The sequence below is a fragment of the Morone saxatilis genome, unplaced genomic scaffold (genome assembly GCF_004916995.1).
Source record: "Morone saxatilis isolate NCDOM2014 unplaced genomic scaffold, NCSU_SB_2.0 Contig12, whole genome shotgun sequence".
In the NCBI taxonomy this organism is placed as follows: Eukaryota; Metazoa; Chordata; class Actinopteri; family Moronidae; genus Morone; species Morone saxatilis.
Genome location: NW_023339674.1, coordinates 9,002,202 through 9,027,610, shown reverse-complemented (window position 1 = coordinate 9,027,610; position 25,409 = coordinate 9,002,202). Strand labels below are relative to the sequence as shown.

General features: G+C 37.2%; 1 protein-coding gene across 1 annotated transcript in view; it reads left to right on the top strand.

Moving 5' to 3' along the window:
* Nucleotides 1-10,129: 10,129 nt before the first annotated feature.
* The window catches only part of LOC118322369 (E3 ubiquitin-protein ligase rnf213-alpha-like), a 30,225-nt gene continuing 14,945 nt past the window's right edge, over nt 10,130-25,409 (top strand). Inside the window, exons 1-22 of the mRNA XM_035654032.1 lie at nt 10,130-10,157; nt 10,531-10,704; nt 11,744-11,896; nt 12,462-13,081; nt 13,495-13,654; nt 13,737-13,954; nt 14,209-14,346; nt 14,451-14,606; nt 14,745-16,026; nt 16,979-17,163; nt 17,294-17,449; nt 17,692-21,267; nt 21,491-21,618; nt 21,843-21,938; nt 22,049-22,182; nt 22,382-22,495; nt 22,576-22,625; nt 23,274-23,424; nt 23,519-23,654; nt 23,909-24,094; nt 24,575-24,699; nt 24,826-24,986. Of these exons, the coding sequence (XP_035509925.1) occupies nt 10,130-10,157; nt 10,531-10,704; nt 11,744-11,896; nt 12,462-13,081; nt 13,495-13,654; nt 13,737-13,954; nt 14,209-14,346; nt 14,451-14,606; nt 14,745-16,026; nt 16,979-17,163; nt 17,294-17,449; nt 17,692-21,267; nt 21,491-21,618; nt 21,843-21,938; nt 22,049-22,182; nt 22,382-22,495; nt 22,576-22,625; nt 23,274-23,424; nt 23,519-23,654; nt 23,909-24,094; nt 24,575-24,699; nt 24,826-24,986 (8,127 nt within the window). The remainder of the gene's footprint in view (nt 10,158-10,530; nt 10,705-11,743; nt 11,897-12,461; nt 13,082-13,494; nt 13,655-13,736; nt 13,955-14,208; nt 14,347-14,450; nt 14,607-14,744; nt 16,027-16,978; nt 17,164-17,293; nt 17,450-17,691; nt 21,268-21,490; nt 21,619-21,842; nt 21,939-22,048; nt 22,183-22,381; nt 22,496-22,575; nt 22,626-23,273; nt 23,425-23,518; nt 23,655-23,908; nt 24,095-24,574; nt 24,700-24,825; nt 24,987-25,409) is intronic.

Below are 25,409 nucleotides of genomic sequence, written 5' to 3'. Positions count from 1 at the left end.
ATATGAATAATGCATTAGGTTATGCTGACTAGAATGTTTAAGTAAAGTGTCTTAAAGTGTAAATTTGACGTTAGTAATACTGAGAGGATTGTTTTTTAATTCTATTTTTGTATAACAATAGAATTTACTGTAATAATTATTCGTCATTAATTAATTTAAGGATTAGGCTTGACTAAATGCTACCTATTGAATTTTAAGCAGATCACTTTGCGCTGTGTTCTTGTTGAAAGATAAAAAACAGACAGAGAGGAACAAGGAAGTGAGACAAAATCCTAAACATTCTTCATATACATATACTTCTTATTCTTCTTATACATTCTTACTGACATTTATTTTAGGAAATAATTAAATGGCTAAAGTAATTTGTAAAAGGAGCAAGAATTCTGCTTACAATGCAAATATATCAAAAGATTCCCATATTCTTAATGTTATCTGTCTAAACAGATGCATCATGTTTTGCCCTGAATGTGGAAATCAAGTGGAAAGTTCATATAACTTCTGTCCTAAATGTGGCTGCAAATTACCTGCCTTGACTCAAAATAGAACCCAAGGTAAGTTTACAATTTTCTGTTAATTTCTAATAGGGAAAAATTTAATTCATGGGGGATTGTTGTTAAGTGCATCATTTTTGTGGACATCCACAAGTTCAACTACTGATTTATTAAAAACCAACATTGTATCAGTATTAAATCACTTAATATATGTGTTGTTGTTGTTGTTTATCTTTAATCTTTTATCTTATGGTGCGACCATAAAACAATGCTGCTATCTAATTAATGTCACATAACATTAATTATTACCCAGATGTGGCCACGTCAGCAGCAGGTCAACCATCAGTCGCCTCTCAAGAGAAGAACCAAAAAGAGGATGGAGACCCAGCTCCAAAATGCATTAAAGAAGAACAAGAAAACACTGCCCAGATAACGGTAAAAAAAGACTAAGAAACAGTTATTGTATTTGCAGCATTTACATGCTCATTAAAAGTGTATTCAGCCATAAATTGACCAACAATGTTTAAAGAGAAAAGGCACTGTTCATACCCACAAGAAAACCTTTATTTACTCTTGCTGAAACTAAAACATTTTTCTGTCTTCTAGTTTACACCAGCATTATTTAGGGCAGTAAACAAGCTCATAAAAAAATGTGCAGGGCAAGCCGGTGTGTGTTTGCTTGTGACGAAATACCACTTAATGTGTTCATATAGTGTGCTGTTGACTATCTGTTATTTAACAATTGCATAACTACAGTTCAGTTCTGTGATTTGACTGACAAATACACTGCTTTTCCAATAACTCCATCATAATAAAAGCCCTCAACTGGTTCAATAATGGAAGGCTTTTAATTTGAAACAGCAGCAGCAGGTCTGTTTGGTTATCAGTAAAAAAACAAAACAAAACCATAGGAATGAAACTAAACTGGAGCACAGAGAGCAGAACACAGACAACTTATAATAACAAAGCTTTCTTTATAGTCACCAGTCATTTAAGCACAAGAGTACTGTTTGGAGGCCTTAAGTTTTGCATTAAGTCTATCTCCCTGTTGTGTGGCAGCTTGCTTAGTCAAACACTTACTCATGTTACAGATAAATAGTACACTAATGTTTCTGGATAAGGATGTTAGGCGAGAAAAACAGGCAATGCAATAACCAAATCTTGATTCTTATTTGATCAGTACTGCCTTGTTTGACTGTTTGATCTCAGTTTCTGGAGTCGTGCTGGACGAACTCACTGAGAATGACTTGTCAATCACAAGCATACCCTGCTTTATTGCCTATTTTACTTTAAATGGGACCATAGTTTACATATGTTCACATCATGCAGTATGTTGAAACTAGCAACAGAGACCACAAACTCATAGGGAAACTTTACTGAGCTAATAAATCAAGGGAGAAGGACAGTCATTTTGTCCTTACATTGGATACAGCAAGGCTTGTTTTGTGCAAATGATTGAGCTGCCCTCTGCAGGCCATTAGAAAGAATACTGGTTTAAGATACTAAAGCATTGGCCTCATTTCTCAGACCTTGAAGCTCTATCCACTAATTATATACTGTCAATGGTTCACAGCTAATGTCAGGCCTGCTCTTGAAAAACATCAATAGCTGTTTGAGTTTCCTTCAGTATGAAGGCCAAAGAATGTTTTTGCTGTAAAATGAATTCTTCCATGGTAGCTGAAATAACAATTGGTCACTGTCACTGAAATTAATCAATTATCATAGTGACACAGTTTATTAGTTGTATCTATCTTGTTAAGACTTTCTAGCTTAACATAGTTATGAATGACGGCAAAAGATGGCATTACATTTGTAATTAAAATATTTTTATCATATTGTCTTCCTCAACATGGATCTTTTTCATTTTATTAATTTGTGTTCTGAAGAACTGTTCCTTGACTGTACACATTAACCACTCACCTAATGAGGTCATTTCTGCCAGCAGCTGGTTTGTGATGACCCAGAGCCAGCCAGAGATGACGCTGAACCTCAGGACCCATCACATAACGCTGCCAGCCCAGTCACACTGGAAAATGGAGCCACGACATCATCCCCCAGTCAGACATTCTCAGTCGGCGAGTCAGTCACTACCACAAAGTCACAAGTCACAGACACTTGCAAGCAGGAAGAGAGGCTATCTACAACAGCTTATGAAAGTGACTCTCAACCATGCAGTGAGGTGTCCCCTGGATCAGACATGTCTGTTTCCACAACTCCGCCCTCCCCTACACCTGCCAGTGAGAAACTGACAGAGGAACAACCAGATGCTCCATCAGATATTAGTACAGAGAACAGTCCCGTGCAGATTCCTGCTGACAAGCTGTCTACTTTTGCATCATCACAAACATCAACTAAAGAAACCAGCTCCACTGCACCTGAATCATCTGAGCAAACAATGAACAAAGAATGTGATTCAGTAGCAAAACAGTCTGCCAGTGAACAAAATAAAGATAAAAGAATCCATCGTAAGACAAGAAATCTCTCTGGGAGGCCAAAGGATATTGAACATCACACCAAGACTGAACAGCATGCATTCCCTCAACAAACAGACGGGAAAGAAGGCCAAGCAGCCAGAGAGGGGAGAGGCTGTAGTTCAGATGACCCAAATAAAAAACCCAAACCCAAAAAATCTGCTGAATCTGCTGATCCATGTCCAGTAACAAAGCAAACAGCCAAAAGCAGTGAGGTAGTTATTAGTTAAATACATTGAGTTTTAACCCTTGCACTGACTCAAACCCGAAATCATTAGCTTATAACAAGTACTAAATGATAATAATGTATAATAATTGTATATTGACAACAATTTTGTAATGATTTTCATCAGTCTAACATGAAGACCATATTTTGGCAACAATAATGGATACAGGCCATTGACTGTGTGTTTTTTACCAACCGCCTATTTACCAACCATGTCCAGGTTTGAAGTGGGGAATATTTCTGTGTCCATTTGAGTTTTACAAGTAAAATGTGACAATACAAAAGGTATGATAAGACTATAGTACACAGTTGATCCTTCAGCTTCAGATTCCCATAGGACCTCAGGATGTTTTAGCTGTATACATTATACAATAGATATGGTAAAATCCTGAACATCTGATCAGGGCTTTGTTTACTCTTCAAATTGTATTTTTTCTCACAGGCTGTTGACACAAGATCAGATGACAAAACAAACACATGCCTGACAGAGAGGCAGGAACGGCAGCCAGGCAAAGGGGATGTAGATGTCTCCAGGTCACCAGTGCCCACCCAACCTCTCGGTCAGAGTGATAAAAAAATTGGTCTTGTGGCAGCAAATATCTTGGAAGCGTCCACTGAACATCAAACACCACAAACGTAAGTACCGAGAAATATTTTATTTTAATTTTATTTTAATATTAATCTGCTGTTGACCTGGAAGGAAAATTATTTAAAAAAACAACAAAATCTAGTATCTTGAAAAAGGTTTTTTTTACAACTGTTTTTAAGTCATAACCAAAAGAGAGAAAACATTTCAGATCAGACTTTTATAAGTATTGCTATCATTCTAAAAATATTTTGATATAGTATTATTAATTGTATAAATAAAATATGGGGGTTAACATGTATGTACTTTTTTCTTCAGTGAATGTATGACAGTGTACTTCCATGCTGTCACTTCCAAAGACTTGGATCCTGGGAAGGATAGAATTTTCTTAAGGTCTGAAAAGTTGGTTGGAACATGGCATCAAAATGTCCTGGAAATGTTGTTCTCTAGGTATGACATCTTTTGAAAAACTTGTTCTTCACAATTATACCAAAAGAATTGTTTTTTCAACTCTTCACTAAAAACCAATGAAATAATGAAATCAGAATATGGTTATGGACTTTCTTCACCCCCTAGCAGAAGAGTAACAATTATTTAGTTGATTGTTTGCTTTGAAATTAATCGTTTGTCTTATAACTAATAATAACTGTGTTTCACAGGCCACTAGGGGACAAAAGATATCTTGTTGAAGGACAAGTTCAGATTCCCAAGAATATCATTCATGAGAGCATACCCTACAAATACTTCATTTTCAAGCAAAGTGAAAATGGCTATCAGGCCATGTATGAGAACATCTACCAGAAAGATGGAAATCAATATGTCAACAGGTGCCTGAAAATCAAAGAGGAATTTTTAACACATGACGGTAATTCAGATTCACTTCTCTACACTTCTCTCAACAGAAACTTGTATTAATGTTTACAGACTAAAGCCTAACTAATAAATCAGCCAGGCAGATATGAGCCAGTATTAGTTTATTGTTGATACATTGGTATTAACATACATTTTGAATTGACAAGAAATGGCAGTATAGAAATTCCTCAAAAGATAAATTTGAGCTAATCTAGAAACTTAATTACATAGTTTGTCCACAAGAGAACACAGCAAGTTTATTTTAGGGCACCAAGGGAGACAACAGATGTTAAGATCTAGGACACCTTCTCCAAACAGTAAGATATTTGGGCAATGCTAGAAAGTGAGATGTAGGTTGTCAGATGGGCTGTTTGGGCACAGACTATATTTGTTTGTTCTGCTAATATGTATTGTATGTAAAATATTTTACTGGATCATTTGAATTATGTTATTTTAGTATATATAAAATGTGTTTGTTGACACTGTCAAGGAAATTATTATTATTATTATTATTATTATTATTATTATTATTATTGTAGGACAGTTGGATTTGGTTAATATTTATATACACCAATCAGCCATAACATTATTGACACTGACATGTGAAGTGAATAGCACTGATTATCTTGTTATCATGGCCCTGTCAGTGGGTGGAATAACATAGGCAAGCAAGTGAACAGTTTGGTCCTCAAGTTGATGTGTAGAAGCAGGAAAAATGGTCAGTACCTATCAAAAGTGGTCCAAGGAAGGAAACGAAGTGAACCAGAGACAGAGTCATGGTTATAAAGTTATAAAGGCTGTCGTATATACCTGTGTATTTTTGGATGTTATTAAAATAGAACATAAATGATGCTGTTTATTTTGTACTCTTGGACGTTCAAGGAGAGTGGCACCAGTATGATGATGTGATTTATCTGGAGGTGAAGAAGAAGTTTTGGTACGGAGAGTTTTCGACCACAGAAGTTGTAATGAAAGCGAGAGACCTAGCTGGCAGAGTGATGCTGGATATCATCTTTGACCTTCTTACATCATGGAATGAACCAAATGTGGACAACTTCTTTCTCCTGCTACAACAGTTCTACTATACATACAGCTATCCTGTACTCCATGATGGCAGGGAAAGGCCGTGGGGATTACCCTACGGTATTGAACAGGTAGCTATCAAGGATTTTAATTCTACAACGTCACATGCTCACCTAAGAACTGTAAATAAGTTTCCAGCTAGAATTACCATCAGAATGTAAGTATTACAGGTTGTGACCTTTTTCCTTTACTTTCTCTAGGTGGAAAACCTGCTCAGATGTGCTCTGGAGGACAACATCAAGCCCACAAAGCAGAAAGAAACTCTCCCATCTCTGCATGCAGGAGTTGTCAGTTTGCTAATTTACAACAAATATCTGAAAGATGACATGAGAGATCAACTTTCTAGTTTATGTGATCTTCTTTGCCTGCCTAAGAAACCACAACACCATTTCCTCTCTTTCTGGAAAACGTTTGCAAGCCCTTTATCAGATAAAAACAGGTAAGTAATGCATGGTTTGAGTTAAGAATAAGATAACAATCAGATTGAGATCTGAACACAATCGACTACATCTTCCAACAACATTTTACAAAGTAAAAACTAAGGGTCTATAATATGATATAATTTCAATGATATAATTTTGCCACTGTAAATATAATGAAACTAAACATGGACTTCCCCACTGGTATAGAGTTGCAGATGCTGTTGAGATGCTGTGCAACAGTGCTAGACAACATCATATTGAGAAGTGGGTCTTGGTCATCCCTCTGGTTCACCTACTGAGAGGAGAAAGTAAGCCATTTGAGCTAGTTCCACCTGTCTTGAATCCACAGTTTGACTCATGGACAGGCTTGAGGAGGAGCAACGGAGCACATGTTTACAGGGACAGTGATGCAAGGTATGGAAGCATTTTCCTCCTGTAAAGACTTATATTTACAACTTTCTGTAAACGCCTCAAAAACAAACAAACAAATTTTGCATATCAGTGGCTCGAAATAACAATAAGAACCAACTGTTACAGTATTTTGCTCAAATATCCAGAAAATCCAAAACAGTGGTCAATATTTTATCCTAGTATTTGAAATTAAATCATTAACATTTTAGGAAAAACATTGTCACCATGAGGTTGCCAGACAACCAGGCCCAACCAACTTCAGGAAGTCTCTGTTCCGGGTCTTTTTTTTTGTAAATGTTATTTTTACCTCACCACCATTTGTCTCCATAAACAACTCTGATTTTAAATTAGGACTGTGATCTGGATAATGAGAGAACATGCTCACCTGGCAGACATCGATCGTCTTCTTGTGAACTCTTGGATGTCTCTCCTGCATGTAGAAGATCTAGTGAGCTTCATGTCTATATTCAGTGTGCAAGAGGATATTCTAGACATTCTTCATTACATACAGTTCAGTATTAAATCTGGAATAACCAACTACAGGGTATGTATCCTTAAAGTGGCTATAATATTCTATTTTTATTGAAACAAGTTTCAAACAATAAAGTGAGAACAACATGACAGTGTGAAAGAGGTTGCTCATAGTGATGACCGTATAGAGAATGATTACCTGCAACTGTAGCTCCCGTCTGCTTTACAGAGCTTTACAATCAGTTTAAGCTCATTGTTAGCTGTCTTGTCCGTAATTTTTCAACTGTTTTGTTTCACTATTACTGCTCAAACAGTTTCAGTTCAAAAACTTTAAAAACCCACTGCTCAGCACCAGACTACAGACAGACACAGTTAGCAACTAGCTGGTAAACATAGCAGAGCATTTAGCTAAAGAGACAGATATTTCAGTTGGTAGAGACCAAAAAAAAGATTTAAAAAAGAGTATTGGTCCTATATTCATCAGGTGGCCAGATATAATGCTTCAATTGAATGATAATGTTGCTCCATAACTGATGGATGTGTAAATAAACAAATGCTTGGTAATAGGTTTGCAGTATCAGTTTGAAAGGTGATGATGTGTCAGTGTTGTGTACAGAACTTAAGATAAGAAAAAAAAAACTGTTATTGCAGGTTTATATAAATGTTACTTAAATGAATTTCCTCATCACTGTATGTCTTCAAATTATGTGTGTTATGTTATTCTGATGACAGGCTTTGAAAGAGTTGGCATCTCAACTCATAACGAAAGAAAGACAATGGCATAAAAGGTAAAAGAAAAAAACTGTACCTGTTACTGTAATACAATATCTATGCTGTAATGTCTTTGAATTTTGATATCTTTATTGTTAACAATCTTTATGCATACATGACAATAATCAAAAGATTCTTTCACATAGATTTGATGACAAATATGGAGAGGTTTGCCTGAAAACTGCAGCGAGGCTTCTTGGTTCTATCTGCCGTCAAATAACAGATCCGACTGCTATGATGTTCCTATGTTTCCTTCCTTGATCTGGTCTGTCGATTGCCAAGACCTACGACACACTAAGTCCCAGGTAAGACTCACCTGTCAGTCTGTTGGACAGATTACACTTTTCTGCCTCCATACCAAGTCATAGTCAAAGCTTGAAATACAGTTTACATCAACAACTGTATTATTTTATTTTTTGGTCTGTCTTGTATAGAGAAAAAATATAAATTGTTGTTTTTTCTTTACTAAACATTTTAACAGTTTAGAGAAATGTATCAACAGTTGTGTTTTAAGTCTTATTTTTGATGTTCCTCATTAAAAATAAGGTTCACAGCAAAGCTGAAAATACAGACTAGCAATGTTTTTATGCTTAAAAGCAAGTTGTGCAATTAAAGAATGTTAGTTTGTTGTAGCTAAAAGTTTTTTTTTAAAAATACAGAGATATCCATAGTAACTTATAACTGCTGTTCCAGACAAGAGAGAGAATTCATGAAGAGTCAATCGGGGATGTATTAGAAACAGTGAGGGAATGGCGGAGAAAAACCTTCAGAAACCAACTGCTTAATGACTGGAAACGGACCGAGTTCTCTGTACCCCATGAAATTAAGGTAAGCAGAAATGAATGGCAGTAATGTATATGTTGTTTTCTGATATGATTTTAGAATGATGTTTTTCTTTTTCTTCCACAAGTACAATGGCCATTTGATGTTGTATGCAGTTATTAAATTCCAATGTAGCTGACCCTTTTAAATTCATATGACTCTCGTTTAGGTGTGGAACAAGTTACTCTCACTGTCCTTCAGTCATGAGGAACACACCACATCCTGGAGAAATGTCTTCTTGGAGGATTTTGAAGGAAAACTAAAACGAGTAAGTCTGGATTTGAGTTTGTGTTAACAGGCTTTACATGTGCACTCGATAAACAGAACTAAGGATGTGTGTTTATGTGCTAGGAACCGCTAGTGGATCAGATTGGAATATACTCTAGCCAGATGGAAGAAATGAGCAAGAAAAGTCCACTGTTATGCAGCACAATGGAGAAATGTGCATTGGAGGCGATTGCAGTTATTTGTCAGGTAATATTTTGATAAGTGGTGAATAACCAGTTAATACATGTCTTAATAAATGTTTTATAATAACATATAATGTAAATGTAAATGCTTTGACCATGGTAAGAGTTTTCAGTTTTTTAATATAAAGTGGGCCCTTGAGTCTCCCTATAATATGTAAGCATTTGAATGCAAACTGTCCTTAGAAGTGTACAATGCCTTTACTTTCTATGTAACTTTACTTTTTTTAGTAATGTCTAGGAAATTGGAAAAAAAAAACTCTGTTATCAGCTGCTCCATCAGTAGTGGCAAACTTTAACTTTAGAATTTATATTTATTCAGTTTTTACTAATATAACTGATAACATGATGATTAAATGCAACTTAATTAATTATGCTAGCTAGCTCATACGGTAGTATTACACAGTCACAATCACCTAAAATGTGATTGATGGTCAAGAGGATTGCCATCCAACAACTTGCCACCATAGTAATGACGGCACTGCTAGATGGCAGAACACACAAACCGATTGCTGGATTCATCTAATTGTAATAACTTAGTAAACACACTGCAACATCATAGCAGATATTTATAATGACCTACTGCTTAATTGAGCCAAAACCTAGGAACCTATTACTGACTTCCAATGCATGCCGAATTCTAAAATACCCATACAAATAAACAGGGAAACCATCACCACACCATCACTGACACCTTTAAATTCCTCAATTTTCTCAATAAGGGAGAGAGAGTAAATATGTTTCCAGCTGATTTTCATTTTATGTTGGAAAACCATGTTAAGCAAAATATTAATCATAGAAGTATTTTTACATCTTTTAAAACATGTCTGGAGGTGAAATTCTGTGCATCTTTTTATTTTTGATATGATTGTTTTTTGTTCTTTTTTTCTTTAGGACAAATCTGGCAGAGCTGTTTCAAATCTATTGGAGAAACATGACATCACAAAGTTTGGGAAGCTGATGTCTGTTGTTATACTGAAGACATGGCCCACAGATGCAAATGGGGATTATGTTGAAGGACAGGACTTGATTTTTGAGTACCTTGTGAATTGGCCCATGGCCAAAACTGTCTTCCAATTGACAGGTAAATACTTAAATGTAACACATGTTACAAGAATGACTGGGAATCTGCTCTTTGTTAATGTTGAGTACAGGGGTACTCAACTGCATTTATCCAAGAGCCAGATGTTTTTCAGACACTGTGGGGGCTGAACAATAAAAAAAGAAAATACATTTAGTCTAATATTTTCCCTTTCTTACATGGTAATTAATCCATAATGATACTTACAGAAAATGCTGTCAGACCTCCACTAAGGAGGCAGCTTATTGAGGAGTGATGGTTAAAATTTTCTTGAAACTTGTCACCTGTAGCTCTTCATCTAACAGCTCACTGTTGCTGCTCCTTGTTGCCTCTTGTAAAATGTTTTGTAGTTAATGTTTGCACACTTGTTTTCCAGGTGCAAGAGGAAGACTGATCGACAAATTGTCAGATGAAGCACAAATCAAGATGACTTTGGCGAGTTCAGCATTCAAATCTGTGACAGAGAAGTTCCTCAGTGGAGAGATCCAAAATAAAACTTTACACCAAATACTCCAGAGAAAACGAGAATTTGTTGACTTGCTGAAGATAGGTGAGTAGGTATATCTTATATATATATATATATATATATATCCTATATGTATCATGTGCAGACGTACCAAAAGGTCTTTTGGATGCATACCCCAAACCCAACAGGAAGTTGCCCATTTTATATTTAGTGGCCATTTTTGGCAAATTGCACTCGCTGTACTCCTCCTACAGTATTGATTAGAGCAACTTCAACCTTGGGAAGTATAATCCAAACACTATCACAATTAATAGTTGTGCTAGGTTGGGTAACTCGCAAAAAGGTTGCATAACAAGTTAAAAATATATTTATATAAATTTGCAGGTAGAAATAAATTAAATGCAGGTGGGCAGTGGGTGAGAGCAAAAATGTGTTGTTTTTTCAGATGCTGTGCCAGTTAACAGAAACTTTAACAATAACACAACTCTCAGACTGCCAAACCGCTGTAAAGTTTGTATGCTGGGACATCATATTGGGTCGGGTCAGGTCTTTTGCAGGACTCTGATTTGTGAGTTTTCGTATGTGGTGTGGTGCAGAAAAGCTAACATTTCGCCATGGAACAGCATGTTACATTATCCAATCTCCAATCAAAAACAGTGCAAATGATCTGTTTATAGTCATATTGACATTATATATACACCTTTCACTACAGTTTCAATGTCTATATCTGTGGAATATGTCACAGATATAAAACAAATACAAATATTTTTTTAACTGAACAACACTTTACCTGTTTCAGATTAAAAACTATCTAGTATTTCTGTTGACAGAATACAATTATTTGTTACTTTGATAATTTGTCTGGACCACTTAGATGGCGTAATTTAAAGGTCCAGTGTGTAACATTTAGGAGGATCTATTGCCAAAAATTGAATATAATATTCATATGCATATTCATATTATCACCTTAGAATGAGTCGTTTTGATTGGCATTACACACTTGGTAAAACTACTTCCTAAACACTTGATATAAATATTTACTCTTTTCTACAACATTCATGAGCATTTGTTGAGCTTCACAGTTATTATTCTACTGTGTTCATGTATGTTTATGTTCTTCTAGATGGTCTCTGTGATGATGGTCGTTGTAAAGATGACAGAAACATGAGAATGTTGCTGAGACTAAGAAAAGATGAAGCGGAAGCTGTCTATAGAGATAAGGAGATGGTCAAGGATCTTCTACAAATCTGCCAGGAGCTTCCACAACATGTCAGAGGTAGGCAACGCTGGGGCACTGAAAGCGAAGTTTAAAGTTCAAATCTTTTTAGAAACCTAGTATTAGGATAAATATGTTATGTTATGTTGTACTTTATTAACATGAGCTATATTGTTATTTCTTACATAATTTTATTTGTTTGCATACACAACAACAACATTCACTAGCTCCTGATTCAGATGATGAAAAATGTAATCAGCTTTTGCAACAAAAAACACTAGGCTAGAGAGAGATGGCTCTGTTTCTGGTTCTGTCCAGCGAGCAGCAAACTGTAAATGTTAAATGTGCGATCAAAATCAAGGCAGAAATTGAAGATGGGTGTGGTCCAACTCATGAGTACTAAGTGCTAATAAGTAATAATGTAGTAATGACTACATTATTACACAAGTACTTATGTCTAACGTAGTAATAAGTACTGAGTACTCGTTGGTTAGATCTTCATGTTGACAGGCGTTGGGGCTGGTGTGAGCTTATATATATATACAGTAGTGGATGCTTCGGTGCTTCTTTCCGGATGGCAACAGGATGAACAGGCTGTGGCTAATAATATCTTTTTAATCCACAGTTGACTTCAAGGGATTGGATGAAAAACTTCATCAGAACATTGAGATGATGAATCTGAATGAATTCATGAAGGTTCACACGCTTGATGGACAGACCTCTCAGGCAATGGCGCAGGTCACTTATTTCAACCTTTGTGATATCACCCGTCAAATGGCTTCAGAACTGCAGGCCGTTAAAGACAGTGCAATCTTCAAAATGTGCTGGATGAACCAAGTGGAAGAGTTGTCAAGAGACCAACCTGATACAGATGACACTGAACATCTAAGGAACACAGAGGAAATCTACACTCTCGACCTGGTCTACAGCAAAATATTCCAGAGCTGCTATAGCAAGTATAAAGGGCTTTATGATGGTCTTAAGAGTGGGGAACTGTTACTGGAGGAAATAGACAGCATCTTTGAAGACTATAAAGGAAATCACAAAGACTTGCATAAAGAATTAGACATCATGTGCGCAACAGATCCGTCTGATAACAGGAAATGGATCAGAGGAAGGATTCAGCAGATTCAACAGTACCATGAACTTCATCTCGCAATGGAATCTGCCAAAATCATCATGGATGTCAGGAACACAATATGTCCAGAAGGAGACTTCAGCATACTGGAGAAACTGCTGCAAATGGTAAGTTTCCCAGTAATGTAAAGTTAGGAAAAGCAAACCTGACCTTCAAAAAGGTCTTTCAAAGACATGCTGGTCCATACCTGTAAGACATTAACAGCAGACCTATTGACATGGCTTAATTCATTATGGAGAATTTGTGAGGGATGTATAGAGTATATTGCTGTCAATAAGTATCCACTGTACACATTTATTGTCTTATAATCAGATGAAATACTGAAATATTTTGAAAACTATAGAGATTGAAATGTTAAATTGACTGTACATTTATCCACCTTTGTATCATTTACATAGGAGTTTGAAGAAAATTAACTAACCGTAATAATAAACCTTTATGACAGAGACTTTTATAGAGCTAAATAGGAATCATGAATCATACACTCAACAAATTCATACTGTAAATGTATTTTTTTCAGAATCAAGCAGACTTTAAGAAAAACAAACTGAATTGCATCGATGATACCTTCATAAAGGCCAAACAGATTCTGATGGACATTACAAATGATCGCAGGGAATGTCTTCAGAAACTGAGTCACAGCCTAGAGTTCGTCCAGTGGGTTAAAAAAGAACTTGAAGGTACTGTACAATAGATACCATTTTTTGTTGAGTTGAGTTGAACACAATATTTGTACCAGCTTAAGGACATTTTTAATTGCAGATATCAATGAGCTGAAAGTTTTTGTTGACCTGGCATCCATCTCTGCTGGAGAAAATGACCTTGATGTGGATCGAGTGGCCTGTTTCCATGATGCTGTCCTTGGTTACTCATCCATGTTGTATGGATTGAAGCCGGACTCTGATTTTGAGGCATTCAAGGAGTCATTGTCAAAATTGTGGAAAGCACTTGAAAATGACAGAAATATACCAACAAAGCTGGTGAGATTCCACCTTTTATGTTACCACAATACTTTCACAAAATTGCTATTATAACCGCACCACAACCAAACAAAAAAGACAAAGTTGTCATATTGCTGAAACCAAAAAAAAAAAGTTCTTTAATTAGTGCACTGTCACATTCAATATTGTATACAAATATTTTTGGAAAAGAAGTCAATTTTATCCAAATCCATAAACTAGATATATGGCTACTGTTCATTCAGAATTATATTTGTTTTTATGTCTGATTTAAGCGGGATACAGCACGGCATTTGGAATGGTTAAAGACTGTAAAGGTAAGCCATGGATCTGTAGAATTTTCATCGCTGTCCCTGGCTACATCAATCAACGAGAAAGGGATATACATCATCAAGGCCCCAAACCAGAAAAAGGTACAGTAAATGGACTACATAAAATTAATACATACATTTGAAAGAACGGGACAAAATCCATTTAGTCGTTTTCATGTTGACGTTTCCCTTTCATTTATCTATAGCTTGCTTTGGAGACTTCCCTAATGCTGCAACTTCAGGATGGACATGAGAAAAACATGACATGCACCTATGAGGACCTGAAAGAGTTGCAAAATAAGCTTATGCTCATGTCTGGAAGAGGGGAACAAAATCAGACTGAAGTCGAATGCTTTGCTGAGGTGTATATTAATTGTATATTGTTGTGATTTTGTGATAATAGATTTAGGAGATTTAAGATCAATGGGATGTTTAAAGGAATGAATGTGTGGTTTTTTGTTACATTGCAATTTATTTCACTTTATCGTCTCCATATACAGGTGTTCGACAATGTCCAAAGACTTGCCAGAGTATTTGTAGACCTTTATTCTGCAGGAAACCCACTCTTCAGATGTTGGGAAGCTAAGATTTATTGCAAAACTCAGAGTGACCCATGCATCATTATGGAAATCAACTTTTGCAAGACCCTGCATCACATCCAAGTTTGTGGAAGTCTAGTTGAACAACTTACAGCACTGTCCCAGAAGATGGAGTTGTTTCTCGATGACTGGAGGAACTTCATGGACCAACAGAGATCTGATCACTACTACTTAAACTACTTTACAGCAGAACAAATATTCTACTTGTGCAGTGTTCTCACTCCAACAGATGTTAATGCAGAAATAGAGGACAGTGCTTTGATGATGTTCTCTTTTATCAAACCAAACTGCACAACAACAGATGTCTGGAGCACATGGAGAAGGTTTCACAACCAATTTGAACCTGGCAAAAGGACTAATGAAGATGTTTACTTTCAAAGTCACTTTCTCCATCAGGGTGACAGCCATATGTCTTCAGCTAATGTGAGTCACTTTACAGCCAATGATCCAGCAGACAAGGCAGACCAGACTGTTGGTTTGAAAGAACTGGAAGAGTTGTGGAATAGATACATGAAGAATGAGGGAATATTTTTTCATGACCTTTTGGACATAAGGAGTTTAGGGGGTTTGTTAAAAATGATGACTGTCACAGAAAACCAAAATGAAAATAATTGGGAAGAACCAATACTTTCAGAGACTGAAGACAATTCACTCAGAAGAAGTCTTCCAAAAGGCCTCTCCCCAAACCAACCTAATCTCATAATCTGCCCACACGATGAGGTCCTGGCTTCAAGTATCTGCTTGTACATGACCAACTACTATCAGCAACTACCAAGTTATGATGAGGTTCTTTTGTGTACGCCTGCAACTTGTTATGAGCAGGTTGAGCTTTTCCTGAGGAGATGTCTCACACCAGGGGACATTGGCCAGAAGATTTACACAATGCTTTGGGCAGACCAACTAACCTATGATGTTAGCTGTGCGATGGAGAAGTGTTTTCAGAAACTGTGTTCCAAGTTTAAACACCATTACATGCTAGTGATCTATTGTAGCTCTGACAGAGAGCACACTTACATTCCTACTGCATTCAGTCAGTTCAAAAGAGACTTTGTGCCACAAGAGCCATTGGAAAGCATGCAGACGTACTTGTCCAGGCATTACACTCTCACCTCAGATCACAAGAATGCTGTGTTCAAAGGTGGCCATTCTGTTGGCATTGTTGCTTCCCGACGGGCAGGAGTAGGTGAGTCCTACATAGAGAGTTTTTTTGTCAAAAATGTACTCTCTGTGCCAGTGCTATGTAACAGAAGGGACGTAAAACGTATTAAAATTATCAAAGCAAAGGACCTTAATTTTGGTCAGAGGAAGTAGCAGGTTTACATCAACGGCTATCAGGAGAAATCAATGTTCACAATAATTAATTGAGTTTAACTCACAATAAATTCCCCTCAGGGAACCACACTTCTAAAAGGGAAAATTGATAGCCAATTGAGTTCTTGACTCATGACAGTATATTTCATATACACAAACCACATAATCAGGTTCTTTATAAATGAAAGATTTATTTAACTACTAACAAATAACTCTTAATTAAATGCATGACTACAGTAATGAGAGATTATAAATGCATGATTTTTTAATTATGAATATAGTCAAAACAATGACTGAAGACCAGGGTAGGGTATATCATGTGCGGAGGGAGCAGTAAATGTATTAGTTTGTGAATACACAGAAGATTACTAATTGGAGGAAACTGTTAGGGTTAACCAGCATAATTACCTTACTGCATCATTCAGCGGCTGAGGAGTTGGGGCTTCTTAAAACAATAAATAAAAGCCCCGGTGCAAGTTCTTTGTGGGGACCTAGGTCAGCATTATCAAATGTGTTTGTCCCACGTGGCTACCATTGGATTGATTTTAGCAACTTTAATTATGTGCACTGTATTATCTAAAGAAAGCACAAGTATCGGATCGTGATTCGTGAATATTATATGACTCAAAAAAACTTGATTGGGACATCCCTACTTAAATCAGTTCATTATTAATCACAAGGCGCAGAATTAAATTGAAAGATTTTTTTGTGTCTTTTGAAAACTAAATTCTTGCTTCTAGAGAACATCTGTAGCATATTCAACTTATTATTGAGGCCATCATTTCAGTCAGCAAAATTATATATGTCTATTTTCTCCATTTTAGGCAAGTCATTGTATGTCAAAAGATTGTATGAAAAGCTGGAAGGAAGTGTTGAACAAGGAACTGCATTTAAGAAGTGCATCCGATTAACTGAACATGAGGTGAATGACCAAAAGGTTCTCCAGTCTTTGTACGAAACACCAAAGCAAAAAGATCTCAAGGTGTTTCACTTTGATGTCACATCCTCGGTAAGCAATGTTTACAATGAAAGTTCTTCGATCTTTTTGAATAATGTGGTTCTCATCCTTAAGATGGTCAAAATGTTCTTTACCCAATAACAATAAGATTTTTTTTAATAATGCAAATTATATTACCCAGGTGCAAAAAGGCTTGAATGAATTCCTATTCAAGCTTTTCTTTTTGCGGTACCTGATGGATTCAGATGGACAGATGTGGCGCTGCAGCCACAAACACTTATACATTATTGAGTTACTGGAATCCACACATCATCAGCCCAGATATGCCTCCAGATCTGTAAGTTGAGATCTACTAATTGTGCATTGCTCATCTTATGAAATTATACAACCCAATTCTTTTGTTTTAATGTAATTATTGATATTATTGTTGCAAGTAATTTCCCCACTGGGATTATTAAAGTATTTCTGATTCTGATTTCTGATTCTGATCCTGGTCCAGTGAAATGTGAAAAACAGATATTTTCAAAATAACTAAAGTTGATTCTAAACTTGAATATGTGTATATTTGTACATCTTTAGGGACGAAAGGAAAACTTTGCATTCTCAGACGTTTTCCCTAAGGTGTATTGTCATCCACCAAAGGAGGTTATGGCTTTGGAAATGAGGAGAGAGGAAAATGCTGATATGGAGAGTGACGACCCCCTCATGGATGATGAATGTTTCATGAGTGAAACTTATCAAAGACCATACCAGTACCTCACACGTTTTTACAACAATGACAATCTTGACAACTTCACATACCGGGGCAATGAAGGGACTCATGCAAAGTGTCTTCAGATACTCTTAATCTACTGTGGCATTATAGATCCATCATGGGCAGAGCTGCGTAACTTTGTCTGGTTTCTTAATCTTCAGTTAAAAGACTGTGAGGAATCAGACTTCTGCAAATTTGAGTTTGTTGGAGACACTCTTCGTGGGTTCAAAAACTTTGTGGTTGAGTTCATGATCTTGATGTCCAAAGACTTTGCAACCCCATCACTATGCATCACTGACCAGAGCCCAGGGAGGCAACAAATTGACATTAGTGGGCTAAATGAAAGAGACTTAGCTCCATTCCTCGTTAGAAAAAGGTGGGAATCTGAACCACATCCGTACATCTTTTTTAATGATGACCACATGTCGATGACTTTCATTGGGTTTCACCTTGAGCTCAATGAGCAGAATGGGGTTGATGCCATAAATCCCTTGACAAGGGAAGTGATTAAGAGAAACATCATGACCCAAGAGCTGTACACTGGCTTAAGACTTCAGAGAGTCCCTTTTAATAGGGACTTTGATCAGCTTCCTCGAGCTGACAAGATTGAGCATCTGTGTAGTGTGCTTGGCATTAAGTGGCCAATAGATCCTGATGAAACATATGAACTGACCACCGATAATATTCTCAAAATGATGGCAATCCATATGAGGTTTAGGTGTGGCATCCCGGTCATCATAATGGGTGAGACAGGATGCGGTAAGACAAGGCTCATTAAGTTCATGTGTGAATTGAGAAGGTGCGGAGCACCCGCAGAAAACATGAAACTGGTCAAGGTTCATGGAGGAACTACATCAGAAATGATACATGAAAAGGTGAAGGAAGCAGAAACTCTTGCAAGAACCAATAAAGAGAATCATGAATTTGATTCAGTTCTTTTCTTTGACGAGGCAAACACCACGGAAGCCATCAGCAGCATCAAGGAAATTGTTTGTGACAACTCTGTGCAGGGACAACAACTCGGCTCTCAAACAGGACTACAGATTGTTGCTGCGTGCAACCCCTACAGGAAGCATACAGACAAGATGATTGAAAGGCTTGAAGCATCTGGATTGGGCTACCGGGTCAGGGCTGAGGAGACTGACGACAGACTTGGCTCCATCCCTCTTCGCCAGCTTGTGTATCGTGTTCATGTGTTACCTCCCAGCATGATTCCTCTCGTATGGGACTTTGGGCAGCTCAATGACTCAACAGAGCAAATGTACATTGAACAAATAGTGCAAAGACAGGCGAAGGCCAACTTGATTGACGCGCATTATATTCCAACTATAACTAAGGTTTTGTCAGAATCACAAAAGTTCATGAGGAAGAGGAAAGATGAATGCAGCTTTGTCAGTTTGAGGGATGTTGAACGTTGCATGCAGGTGTTTGTGTGGTTCCACAAAAATCATCCCATGTTTGCTAGGGAACTGAAAAAGTTCCTTCAAGAGCAAAATCAGAGGAAGAAAAATGCAAACAGGTTTCAACCTGCCAGTGACAAAGTAATCTGGTCACTCTTGATGGCCACTGGAGTGTGTTATCAGTCCTGCTTGGAAGACAAAGAGTTATATCAGAGCACTGTCAGTCAGTTGCTTCCTCATGAATACAACACAAAAAGATTACTGCAGGAAATCCAACTCATGCAGGACCTCCTACTCAATGGTGTACCCATGGGTAAGACAATAGCCAGAAACGAGGCATTGAAAGAAAATTTCTTCATGATGGTGATTTGTGTTGAGCTAAGAATTCCTTTGTTTATTGTTGGGAAGCCAGGGAGCTCCAAATCACTGTCCAAAACCCTAGTTGCAGATGCAATGCAGGGCCCTGCCTCACATTCTGAACTCTACAAGAACCTGAAGCAGATACATCTGGTGTCTTTCCAGTGCAGCCCTCATTCCACTCCTGAAGGAATCATCAACACATTCAAACAGTGTGCCCGCTTTCAGGAAAGCAAAAACTTGGATGAATACATTTCAGTAGTTGTTCTGGATGAAATTGGATTGGCTGAAGATTCCCCTAAAATGCCACTGAAAACACTTCACCCATTACTGGAAGAGGGCTGTGTTGATGATGAGCCACAACCCCATAAAAGGGTTGGGTTCATTGGAATTTCCAACTGGGCACTAGACCCTGCCAAGATGAATCGTGGAATTTTTGTGTCCCGCGGAGATCTAAATGAGAAAGAGCTCATCAAAAGTGCTAAAGGGATATGCTCGTCCGATGAAAAGGTTCTTGAAAAGATCAGACACCTCTTTGAGCCTTTTGCAAAAGCATATATGACCGTATGCAAAGAAGGCAGGGGTTTTTTTGGACTGCGGGATTTCTACAGTCTGATAAAGATGGTATTTTCAATTACCAAAATCACTAATGAGAGACCCACTGCAGATGAAATCACTGGTGCAGTCCTGAGAAACTTCAGTGGAAAAGATGATGTAGATGTGATGGCCATATTCTGCGAAAAACTCAGAGATGACTTTGCAAATGCCAGCATCACCACCAATGATTTGGTCAATCAAAGCATCTCTCCAGCTTGCCAAGTGGACCAAAGTCGTTACCTCTTGATCCTGACAAAAAACTATGCAGCTCTTCAAATTCTCCAACAGATATTTTTCTCTCACAAAATCCATCCAGAGATCATCTTTGGGTCCAGTTTCCCAAAGGATCAGGAATACACTCAGATTTGTAGGAACATCAATCGTGTCAAGGTTTGCATGGAAACTGGACAGACAGTTGTATTGCTGAACCTTCAGAATCTGTACGAAAGTCTGTATGATGCTCTCAACCAATACTATGTGACCCTAGGAGGTCAAAAGTATGTTGATCTTGGATTAGGAACACATCGTGTGAAATGCAGAGTTCACAAAACCTTCAGACTAATAGTCATTGAAGAGAAAGAGGTGGTCTATAAGCAGTTTCCAATCCCACTGATTAACAGGTTGGAAAAACACTACCTTGACATCAACACTGTTCTTAGAAATGAGCGGAAGGACACTGCCAGACAACTACACGAATGGGTTGATAGTTTTGTTTCCTTAAGTAGTCAACACTCCATAACAAAGCAATATGTTCCAAGTGATGTCTTCATCGGCTACCACTCTGACACATGCTCCTCCGTGGTCTTGCAAGTAACAGAGAATCAAAGTGCTGAAACAGATGCTCAAACCATTCTGGACAAAGCCAAAGACATTCTGCTCAACTGTGCCACTCCAGACTCAGTTGTTCGTCTGGACAAATCCAGACTTCCTGATGAAGAAAGAGAACATTTGATGAAAGAATATGTAAAAGAGGAGATGCACAGTTCATTGGGAGACTACATTATCTATCACACCCAGAAGGAACAGTCCTGCTTCTTCTTCACTGAGGTAAGTATTTTTTACTGTGTTATCAAATATCACAGGGAAAATCCCCAAAAAGCAATGTACCTCAATTAACACATGAGAAAGAAAATATAAACTAAAATACAAAAGAGTGTTATTGAAGAAATAATTACGGTACAAAAAATATCACACCTGCAGTCATAGGCAAAGCTAACCTAAGCTGTAGTATTCATTATAAATCACAGATAATTCTTTTGCTTTTTTGAAGGTCACAACATTTTCCAGGCTACTGACTGCAGCAGACACTCATCAATTGCAGAATGTAACCAAACTTGATGTCAGGCTGCTATCACTGCAGCAGTTTGACACAGAGTACTCTTTCCTCAAGAAAATCAGGTGTGTAAATTGAGTATAAAGAGCATGGTGCAAATGTCAGTCTAACTAAACAGTGGTATTTTCTTACACCTTTATGCTTACTTAGTTGTTTTTTTTCCTGAGGACAATTATAAAACTGTTAATATTGTTCATTACACTGAGTAGATATATGTTCCTGCATATGACTGTCACTCTGATCACTCCATCTGTTCAAATGTAAATCACGCCTATGTCCTGAATATTAGGGAATTTCTTGGCTCAACACCTGCAGACAAAGTGCTCATTATCCAAACTGACTATGTTGAAGACTCCCACAGCAGGAATATTCTTTCCTCAGCCAAGTGAGTCCGAAGATTATTACTTTATTTCATATGTTTCTCTAACATTACTGCAAAAACTCTGATTTTTCCCTCTTTCCTTGTACTTGCACTCAATGCTTGGATTTATATAGGTATTCATGCATCAACGAAATAAACAAGTGGGACACTGCTGACAACAAACACACAAAACCAAAGGCATTTGTGTACTTTGTCACCAAACTTCCTCGAATCGAGGGTGGGACCTCCTATGTTGGGTTTCAAGGCGGTTAGTCACACACACAGAACATGACAAATCTATTTCATGTCAGGGACAATAGACTTTGTTACCATTACAGTAAGACATAATATTAATTTATATAGAACCTTTTCAAGTAACAACAAAAAACAAAACTAAAAGAGCAGACAGTTTTAACAACAGTCCAAACGTACATTTCGCATTTTCATTAATCTGACTTTTTTTCCAGGTCCTTGGAGGTCTGTTCACATTGATGATCTTAGAAGATCAAAAGAGTTTGTGTTTGATGTTCATTCCTTGAAAAATCTACGCATAAGTGATCTTTTTGAAGATCCTCCTGAGGGTAATTCATCAAAAATCTTACTTTTTCCCTAAAGAATGCTATGTATTTTAAGTAAACCTATAATTGTCTTACTTTTGAAGCCATGGAGACCGAAGACCACACCAGTGTGCCACAAAATGATGACTCTACTGTAAGTGTAATTTACCACCCATATTTATAAACCTGAAGAACAAGAGGATCCTGATTACCAATCAGGCCACATAACCAAAATACAATGTACTAATCTCTGATGCCTGGTTAAGTGGAAACTAACTGTAGAACTTTAACATTTGCCAACAGTTTTTCTTTTACTTTTGTTATCTACTTGCCTATTATTGTTGATTAGCGATGCTAGATATACCTAGCTTAACAACTAATTCAGCAGAGTCAGAGTATACAAGTATAAAACTCAAATGGCCAATGGCTGATAAAGGAGATAATGTAATTAGGCCAGTTTGAAAAATGATTAGAGGACAGTTAAAAGATTTGAGAACTGGAGTTCACAACCTTCATTAGGACGGTTTTGAGAGGTACCCATTATAATAGGTCATTTGAATTAAAGGTTTTATATTCAAAAGATTTCAGTGATTTCACTGAATTAAAATTGTAATTAAAAAAGTATACCTAAGCTGCGTAATTAGAATTGAAAACATATGGGAACTAGTTGGTAGATGGAAAGCAACTCATAGATTTTGAATGTTAATTGGAAGATGACTGAACTGTGCTGGGGTATTCACTTATAGAACATGTTTCCTTTTTCAGAAGCTGTTGTTAATTTATATTTTAAATATTTTTGCAGGTTTTGGGAGATTTGTTTGATACAACAGATCTGATGAGGAGCTGTGTGCAGAGTGCAGTGAGTATGCTCAGAGATGCAGCAGACAGTGGAGAACTCAGCACTCATAGAGTTGTGAACCTGCTCACACTTCTGGATGGAAGTCAGACAGAAGGTTAGAAAATCAGTCATTCAGGGTCATCGTTTTGATATCTACTCTGTGTAGTGAAAATACATATTACTAAAAAAAGTAAATTTTTGTTTTTAAGGTGTGTTTAGAAGCATTGTGAGGAAACGTCTCCACTCACTGTTAAAGGAATATGAGGACAACATCCCCAATCCAAAAAGCTGGGTTCTGAGGGAGGCATCTAATGTCGATGCTCTTCAAGAGGGGGGAACATTCTTGTAGGTCTCTCCTTTACATCTCTTACCATAGCTGTCTACATGACCCTTTTCTTTGCTATATTTGCTTACAATCTTGTCATTTATTCATCACTTATTTAAATCTATTTTGCTATGGTCTAAAATGTAAAATGCACTACTGCAAACCTCAGCTAAACAAGCTGTTTTCAACTCAGGTGCTCAACTGTCAATTCTTAATATGCAACATGCATATGCAAATGTTAATTTTAAGAAAGTCACATGAATATTTCTTACAGACACACACTGTGGAGGAAAATCCAAGCAGTTGTTACTCCACTTCTAGCCAACTTGGTCTCAGTCATCGACCGAGATTGCAATTTGGACCTTCTGCTGAATGAGTCTGATGACATCAGGAGCCTATGGCTTGAGATATTTGCGAGCAAAGAGATGCTCTGTGTACCTTATGTGACGATGGAAAGCAAGTGAGTATGATCATGGTATCTATAAAGCTCAAAGCCATTTTAAAGTAGGTTTCATAGACCACCTGTCCAATCAGCTTCCACCTACAACTCAACACACTGAGAAAACAATGGAACAAGTTAAACAGCACCACCCCCAGGCAGGGAGGTGAAGAGATGGAAAAATGAAAGCTTGTACTGTACTTGTTCTTGGTTCACTCATTGCGTTGTCCAAGTCAACATGTGTGTGAAATCTGTAATTGCCCAAATCGTTCTTAAATTATAGCTAAAAACCTAGGCTATATTTGAAACCGAACACAGCCCTGGAGAGTGAATGACAAAGCAGTGAGTTGGAGAAATAAAAAGTTAATATCTGACTAACCTGTCATTTTGCAACCAATGAAAATGTTTAGTAGCATGTGCAATGTTTGCACCCTGGAGCCCTGTGATTCCTCTGGCTTATAAAATTACATTCTTAATACTTGCATCCTGCCTCTCTTACAGCTCCACTGTCTTCATGGTTCAAAGTCACATCACATTTGGCCACACCATGCACTGCCTCCTGCCCTTCAGCTGGTGGATCAAAGACTTCCTGGATGGGCTCATGATGCAAACATCCAGACATGAAAGTAATTATCATACTGTAACTAAGTAATATATCCAAAAGTCTTCTGTCCTTGATTTTTTACTTCATAACTGACTTTTTGTAGTTTGAACCCTAACACATTAGCGGCTTTCTCAACATTTCTTTGCAGTTTGTTCACCTGTACATTTCCAAGAGTTGTTCTTGAACACTCGTCTTGGCAGTTACATGGCTAAAAATTTAAATAAAAAAATGAAGAAAGAATTCTTCGAAAGGTACCTGCAGGATTTTGTTTCCATGACCATGAACATGGCATCAGATGAAGAATTACAGGTAGGCGTAAATCAAGTGCTTAATGACTGTGTCCATTAGCTGCTATACTATTGCTTCCTCAAAACATTGTACTGTATATAAATTCCAATGCAGTTAAATACAACAATCCCTTTTAATATCTCACTGCCAAAATATTTAGCATACATTTGAATAAACACCCTTTTGACAAATAGCATTATAAGCTTGAAAGAGATGGAATTATTGCAGTTCTTTTATACTGCGTTACATTCATACATTCATAACAGGGATTTGTATTTTTCAGATACTTACCTAATCCTAACCTATACAGTACATATATATTTAAATATAAACAGAATGACCAAGTATTATAATCCGCAAAAGATTTAATGAACAGCCATGAACAGGAGCTGCTTACTGTAAGGGAAGCATTATACAATGCTCTCTAAGGGGTGAAATTTAGTG